The 8424-nt window shown below is 39.8% G+C and overlaps 1 protein-coding gene across 3 annotated transcripts; it reads right to left on the bottom strand.

The window, feature by feature from the left end:
* Positions 1-2197: 2197 nt before the first annotated feature.
* LOC308412326 (ATP-dependent DNA helicase PIF1-like) lies at positions 2198-7026 on the bottom strand. 3 transcript variants are annotated; one of them, XM_080906586.1, is made up of 5 exons: positions 6052-7026; positions 5761-5887; positions 4104-5668; positions 3779-3915; positions 2198-3692 (listed from the first exon to the last, which is right to left on the bottom strand). In XM_080906586.1, exons 1-3 carry the CDS (start codon positions 7009-7011, stop codon positions 5649-5651), a joined length of 1107 nt encoding a protein of 368 aa, XP_080762712.1. In that variant the 5' UTR covers positions 7012-7026; the 3' UTR covers positions 2198-3692; positions 3779-3915; positions 4104-5648. The 3 variants fall into 3 exon arrangements, with proteins under 3 accessions (XP_080762712.1, XP_080762711.1, XP_080762710.1); XM_080906585.1 differs by having other exon boundaries at positions 5761-7026; XM_080906584.1 differs by having other exon boundaries at positions 4104-7026.
* Positions 7027-8424: the final 1398 nt, after the last annotated feature.

Genomic DNA, 8424 nt, shown 5'->3' with positions numbered 1-8424 from the left:
CTGGTTGCTATAGTGACTGCACCCAAGGGCTCCATACACACGTACACAGACATGCACCTCACTTTTGCTGCTTAAAATGAACAGAAAAGTCAGGCCGAAACAAATCGCTCCCAAATGAAAAGTAAAAGTCGTATTGACAAAATTCTTTCACCGTGAGCGACAGCAATGTCTAGTCTACCTAATTCTCAGTTTTCATGCCTGTGGAGCTTATTATATGGACGTGGTGACAGTGGAAAGACACCATGCTCTTCTGATTTTCAAACGAACCTTCTGAGCCATTTTAACATTAGAGTCTATGGAAGAGTTGGAGGGAGGAGGCTGTGCATTGGTGACATTTATGAAAGAACCATAACACCTAGGACAATAGTAAACACATTGGATGAAAGAGGACAGCCATGGCTACGTTTTGAGGGTAAAATCATACCTGTAGAGCAAACGCTGTGGACACAGCAGCAGTTTTAAAAACGATTTTAAGATTAATTTTTTTGCTCCTCTCACTCTAGCAGTTGAGCTGTCTCACTCTAGCCCCAACATTCCGTCCCATACACACCCATTATAAATTTTGAAACGGGTGAAAAAACATCATGAAACTTAAACTGGAACTGAAGAAAAAGTATAATAGATATTGAAAAGATAAATACAAGTTGAATAGTTGAATGTCTTGTCTTCGTTTTAAAGTTTGAATGGTGGCTCTATGTCAATGTATGTGGAAGTAGTAAGAGTTTAAAAATGAGTAAGTTGAATGAGGATTTGAAGGGTCTCCCCATTGAAATACATTATAAATTTTTGTTGAATAAAGTTGAATAAAATTAAAAATATAAATGTTAAAAATGAGAAAAATAGAAGCAATGTTGTCCAAAAGAATAGGAATCTAACGATGTTTGAATGGTTTTTCTAAGTTGAACGGTTTTGAAGGAGTAGGCTTTCAAAAAACGTACGGAAAAATAATAAAATATAATAATAAAGATTAGAAGAACAATACTGTGAATGCTTTTCAAGCATTCACACTAACTAGAAAAATTTGCATTTCCTGCGAAAATGCAGTGTGGATGCTTAAAGCTGAAGCTGTATGCAAAAAGTAGCTGAAAAAGCTGAAAAGTTGCAGAAATTGTAAAAACTTTGCAGAAGCAAAGGAACTTTGCTAAAATGGAATAACTTAGCAGAACTGCAATCACTTAGAGGAAACTGTAAAGCTGAAGCTGTCTGCTGAAAATAGTTGAAAATAGCTGAAGAAGCTGAAGAAATCAAAGTCAGTGTTTAAAAAGTTGTTGAAATTTTAATAACTTTGCAGAAGAACATCAAGTTACCAAAAATGTAATAACTTAGCAGAAATGCAATAACTTAGAAGAAACATAACAATTCAGCAGAAATGTTGTAGTTTACCAGAAGCTACAACTTAGCAGAAATGTAATAATTTATTAAAAAATTAATAACTTGGCAGAAATATTACAACTTACCAGAACTGCTATAATTTTGCAGAAATGTAATTATTAGGAAAAAAATTTATACAGATAACAGCTGAAAACGATGACGTAACCTCAAAGTTACTTGTTTAACTGTGAAAAATGACCAGAAACATTAGAAAAGAAAGAAAACCAATTCAATTCAATTTATATAGCAACAAATCACAACAAAAGTCGCCTTAAGGCGCTTCATAGATACAGAGAAAAACCCAACAATCATATGACATATGACCCCCTATGAGCAAGCACTTTGGCGACAGTGGGAAGGAAAAACTCCCTTTTAACAGGAAGAAACCTCCAGCAGAACCAGGCTCAGGGAGGGGCGGCCATCTGCTGCGACCGGTTGGGGTGAGAGAAGGAAGACAGGAATACCAGCCAGCAGATAAACTGATGTGAAACAAAACCAAGGTAAAATTGCAGAATTTACACAGTTGGTGAAAGGTAAAAATGGCAACAAAAAACCCCCAAACAAACAAACAAAAAAAACAAACAAACAACATTTAGTTAATAAGTGCACAAGATGATTCGATGATAAATATGGTACCAATCTACAAAATACTGTCGAAATGAAGTCCACATTGTGATATATTTCAGGTGTGGAGAGTCACAGAGCTAAACAATCGATGTGCATATTTAAAGAATCAAATAAAGAACATTGTTGTGGAATAAATTACAGTGAATAATAATCACTGCCCTGCGTTAGAGAGTGACTTATGATGATGTATTCATTGGCTTAACTTTACCTCTAACAGCTTTTCACATAGTGCTGTGACCAGGGTGAAATCCATCATAAAGTAACTGTAAACAGTAGAACCATTAGCATGAATGTTATGGTTCTACTCTGATCAAAACTCAAGTCAGCTGTGTGACCTGATATAAAATGATAAAGAGGAACACATATAAATGACCTTTATGAACTTTTCAAAATGACTTTATATGTCTGACCCATTATCTATATATATTAGAGCAGATGTGGAAAACCACTGTTAGACCTACTCTATACTAACACAAACACAGTCAAAAATTCATTGCTAGTGTGACATGTGGTCCTTTTTGCCTTTGACCAATGATATGCTGGTTACTTGGACCAGTTTAGTATTTGCTGTCACAGAGGAATGTTAACCATAAATCCAAAAGACAAAACTGAAAAAATATGTTAATTGCAAACATGTTTTTGCTTAGTAAGAGGATTGAAATTACATGAAAACTGTCACCTTAAAGCCTCATTGTAAATATCATCACAAACAGATGTTTTCCACACGGTTAACAAAGCTCCACCACATCCAATCACTGCATATAAATCTAAAAGAAAACAACAACAAATAAAATGTAATTAACACAAGTGAAGTCTAAGGAGCTTGGAAAGAAAAGCGTCTGGACTTCTTTGAGTTCCTTGAAGACGTTTCACCTCTCATCCGAGAAGCTTCTTCAGTTCTAAGGGTCAATGGTGGAGAGTCCCAGATTTAAACCCAGTGGGAGTTTCCCCCCAAAGAGGGACAAAGAACCCCCTGATGATCCTCTACCTAATCACATGAGCCAAGGTGTGAAAGTGGGTGTGGGTCCCAATCAGCCAGGGTTTCGGGTGAGCTCATTGTGAAACCTGGCCCCACCCTATCATGTGATTTCCCGAGGTCAGGAAATCACCCACGCCCACTCCCAGGATGTGAGTGGACGTTACGGTGTCTGGGGAGGGAACTCAAAACTGGATTATAGATGGCAGACAGTTGGTGTCGTAAACCACCGCCTCTGTTTAAAGATGGTCGCTCACAGTGGACGTAAATGGCTTCTTTCACTCCTCCATCTGTCCAAAATGTGAACATTGGCATCCTCAAAGACTGACCTTTGTCCTTTAGATGCAGATGAACTGCTGAGTCTTGTCCCGTGGAGGTGGCTCTTCTATGTTGTGCCATGTGCTTGTGAAGTGGCTGTTTGGTCTCTCCGATGTAGAAGTCTGGGCATTCCTCGCTGCACTGTACAGCGTACACCACATTGTTAAGTTTGTGTTTAGGAGTTTTGTCTTTCGGGTGAACCAGTTTCTGTCTGAGTGTGTTACTGGGTCTGAAGTACACTGGGATGTCGTATTTGGAGAAAACTCTCCTGAGTTTTTCTGATACACCGGCTACATAGGGGATGACAATGTTGTTGTGTCTGTCTTTCTTATCCTCCCTCGCTGGTGTCTGATGTTCTTTTCTGTGAAGCTGGAATGCAGGCACACTGGACGAGCTTATTCTAAAAAATACAGAAAAAGGAACATTTTAGTTGTGTTAAGGCCTAAAAACTACAAATAAGTTATACAATGAACAATATTGAAATACCTTATAGGTGCTGCAGGCCATATAACCAGAATCCAGAGCAATCTCACACTCACATGATGGTGAGGAAAGACATGAGCTCTGCAGTGAGGTTTGAATGTCTCAGTTGGAACACTGAAGAACTCAGAAGACAGCAATACCTGCACAGAGAGACAGAGTAGAAAAAGCATAGATTTGTAATCCATAATGTGAATTAAAACTCAAAAAGTGTCAACAAGTATAATCATTTGAGTGTGGAATTATTTATGCAATAAACAGGATTTAAATTAATTAATTGAATTAAAAAACACTGACATTTTTTTTTTAAATCAAAGATAAAGAATCATACCACTCTCTGCTCTGAGGATCACTGAGCATCTCTGACAGGAAATACAGTTTCCTCAGTATGAGTCATCATTGATGGTCTCAGAGGTGTGTAGTGTGGCAGCATGATGATGGTCTCCAGATCAGGCAGGAGGTCAGGTGATGGGTGTGTCATCTTCTCCATTGAAGACACACTGGTATGGCAATTCATAACACAGCAGTCTCCTTGTGGCATGTAGTTATCTGTGCAGTCCAGCACTGATGGATCAGGTTTGGCTCAGCAGTTCATGAAGATGGTGTCTGAAAAAATATATCTAACAAAACACGTGCTTATAACACCACCCACCCAGCTCAGCCCCCAAGTGTCTATGTAATGCTGGTATGGGGTGTCGGTTACTAAGTCTAATTAGTGCATCAGAAAGCGGGGGCTACACCTAAAGCCCACACTTTTTGATGTCTTTGTTTATTAGCAGCTTTTTCCAGCTGCTCAGAGAATTCTGACTTGGCCTTTATCCACCCAAACCCAAACCCACCCGGATAAAGGCCAAGTCAAACTCACACACCATACCAGCATTACATAGACACTTGGGGGCTGATCTGGGTGGGTGGTGTTAAACTGTAGTCGGGAACTTTCAGAAAACTATCCATTTACTTCTAAATCAGTTTTTATACATATTCTGTAAGCTGTACTAATGTTTTTCTCTACATAATGTATCATTATAGACATCTCTGGTAGCCTAAAGATAGTTTATAACTTTTGACATTTTTTACCTGTAAAACATGATAAGCAAAACCTCATTCATCACAAAAACTTTTGATTCTACAAAAGCTACTATAATCAAGAAAATATAATTGTCTGTATTTATTCATGTGAGCCATAATAAATACCTGCATTTATGTGGGATTTATTTATTTACTATTTCATATTTTCAAGCCCTTGGAGGGGAAGATCTCGTTTGTTGAGCTACATACGTCACAGTAAAAAGATTTAGTCATTTAAAACATGAGAATAAAAGAAATGATGTTGGTTTAATAAATGTTGCAGCACATTTCAGATCAGAGGTGCATGATAGCAGATGTTCTCTGCTCTGCATGAAGTTCAGCAATGATTTGGTGAAATGATTAATAACATTGCAATAAGAAAGGGTCTTCTGACAGACAGAGTAGGGAAGACCCTTTTTTCAATGAAAAATCTTTTTCATGCTCTACAATCAGTAAACTCTGTAACAAACATGATCTGTAATTGTTTCAAAACTCACCAGACGACTTCATGATTGGCTCGAGGACAGGACACAAAAGACAGGGTTGTGGTAACTGTAATATGATCTCAGAACACCTGAATACAGACATTTCTGTGGCTGAGAAATAAAAATGAGGTCAAGCAGGGTGTTCTTGTCTGTAGTGGCAGAAGTGATCAGCTGTGAATACCCTCTCGACTGAAACTGCTCCAGAATCTGTTTTCTTCCACTCTGCAACTGGTTCTCATTAAAATCTCCACACACAATGATTGGGTGACAGTCCATTATTTCAAGTGAATCTAAAAGACTTACCAGGTTTTGCATGAATGGTGTCAAACTGTAGTCAGGGGGTCTGTACACAACAGCAATGAGTGCAGGGAATGGAGCCTGAACCTTCAACACTAAAAACTCAAGATCAGTGACATTATGCAGATACTGTTTTACCTGAACCTGAAAATGATTCCTCAAATACACAACAACTCCCCCACCACTTCTGCTGGCCATGTGAGGAAAGTTTGTGTAGGACACATGTCTGTTGCGTTTGAACATGGTGTAGCCGTCCAAATGAAGACTGTCTGCAACAAAGGAGCCTTGAAGGTGAGACTCAGTGAGACACAAAACATCTGCTAAACACATTTCATGATGACTCTTGATGTCACTGATGTGAGATGGCAAACCCTCCGTATTGTGATGGATCAGTGTAAGAGTGTCAAGTCTGCTGGCTGTTTCTCTGACCTGAAGAAGAGGCATCATTTCTTCAACACTGGCTTGTCTCATGGTTTGGAGCGCTGCAGTTACCTCGGGATTGGCGTAAATCTTTTTCTCATCCAAGTCCTGCAAATAGAGTCCACTGAGAGACGTCACCCTGCTGAGAGCAACGTAAGCCATACCTGGTTCAAAAATGTTCTTCATTGAAACTACAGCTGTCTGTGTTGTAAGACCCTGAGTTTTGTGAATTGTGCAAGCGAATGCTAGCTTTACAGGAAACTGTCTGCGTACCGCTCCTTTAAACTTCAGACTCTCCTCTGCTCTCTCAATGTAAACCAGATCATCAGAAGCTGCATTAGCACTGCGGTTGTGTCTCATAGGCTGCCGGTTGTCCATCCTGAGCCCCAGTTTAATTATGTGTCCATCATTTTCAGATCTCACCACCTTTACCAGTATACCAAAAGCACCGTTGACTAAACCGTTTAGTGTGTCCAAGTTTCTGGTCAGCATGACTCGAGCTCCTTCAGCAACATTCAGAGTGTCAGGTAAATCATTTCGCCCACCTGTAAATGGTTTGTCTCTTCGTTCCATTCTGCCTGTACATTTATCCTTCTGGAAATCGTCTGCATTGATGATTATGATGTTTGAATGAAGCTTCTTCAGGGTATCTGTGTTGTGGGATTCCACATTCTTGTTGGTGGCATAAATGTGTAAGACCTCAGTTGGACATTCTTCTGGTGCAGTCACAGCCTGTGACAACAAATCTCTGTCGCACTGAGAAAGCTCATCTGTCTTTTCTTTGACTCTAATCCTGTTCAGCATCTCTGCAAAGGCCACATCATCTTTCTGACGCATGATCTCGGTTAGAGTGATCATCTGAAAATGCTCCTGCCATAGGTCAATCTGTTCTGGATCGTAAACACAGAGAGGTTTAGACTGTCGCACTGGTGGCAGCTGGTAAAAATCTCCAACAGCTAAAACTGACATTCCACCAAAAGGTCTCTGAGTGCCTTTGAGTTGTTTCAGTCTTGCATCCACATAAGCAAAAAGGGGTTTTGAAACCATTGAAATCTCATCAATAACAATAATTTCAGCATTCATCAGCTCAGATCTGACTTCATCCAGTTGGTTACCAAGTCCTTGAATGGGTGGTTTCAGACTCCTGGGTAGTTTCAGTAGAGAATGTAACGTAGAGCCACTGATAGAAAAAGCTGCTGTACCGGTAAATGAAGTCAGTAAAACAGTTGGATTTGATATGTCAGCTTCTTCTGCATTAGCAGGCAGTCTGCTCAGGATCTTTGATGCTTCAGAATGAATACACTTAATCAGATGTGACTTTCCAGTTCCTGCACCACCGTTGATATAGAAGAAAAATGGATCTGGGTTCAAACCACAAACTCGCTGAATACACCAGTCTCTTATAGTATAGAACACGCAGGCCTGCTTCTGGTTCAGATTCTGATACATTACACGTACCACGGCTGGATCTACTGCAGGTTGTTCTCTGACGGCTCTGATCTTTGTTACAGCATCAGACTGACGACTGTAGTCGGGAACATTCTCCTGTTCGTTCTCATCATCAGAATGTCTCTCAGGAAGATTCTCATCGCATTGCAGCCTCACAACTTCAGATTCAGGAGCCAGATTACACCATTCATCAATCACAACATCCCTATTTTGTTCAAACTCTTCCAGTGCACTCTCAATATCCTCAGAGTTCTTCTCATACTTGTCTTTATTTCTTTTCACAACCCTTTTCACAGACTCACTGTGGTCTGAACATGGAAGTCGTACAAAACCTGAGTTGTAGAAGGACTGATAGGTTTGGAACCCTTGTGGTTTCAGTTCCTGCTCTGATCTGTGTGGAAGGTAAAGTCTCAACAGTCGACCATAATATTGCTCAGGATCTTTTTCCTGTGAACAGTGGTAATATCTGATTATAGCTGGTTTATCATTCTTTCGTCTTTGTACAAATCCAAGCTGGTTTAGAAGAGGAAGCACATCTTTTCCTTCATTTGGACCACTCACCAACCTGCACAAGGCAGCAAAATCAGCCAGTGACATTTCCTCATATTCTGGGGTCTCAGGTCTGCATTTGTATTTATCACTCAAACTTGTCATCCAAATATTACAACTGTCGTGTGTTGTGCTTTCCAGGAAGCTCATGGGCCGACTCATTTTTACTGGGTTATCATCTGTTGGTACAAATACAACACTGCGGGAACATTTTTTCATTTTTAGGCCACAGACTCGAGTCACACACTCCTGTGCGCTGATCTCTCTCTTTTTTGAGTAAGCTTGCATCACAGCTCTCATTTCATCACATTCATTGACGGTGTTCTTATCAGAGTTGTCAATAACTGTCTTCAGGTATTCAGAGAGGCCAGATTCTTTCTTTGT

This window comes from Rhamphochromis sp. 'chilingali', assembly GCF_963969265.1.
Source record: "Rhamphochromis sp. 'chilingali' genome assembly, chromosome: 16".
Taxonomy (NCBI): Eukaryota; Metazoa; Chordata; class Actinopteri; order Cichliformes; family Cichlidae; genus Rhamphochromis; species Rhamphochromis sp. 'chilingali'.
This window is presented reverse-complemented; position numbering and strand designations above follow the sequence as displayed.

Coding starts and splice junctions, on each gene's coding strand:
- LOC308412326 (XM_080906584.1), bottom strand. CDS start 7,011: ATGTCAGTTTTAGCTGTTGGAGATTTTTACCAGCTGCCACCAGTGCGA.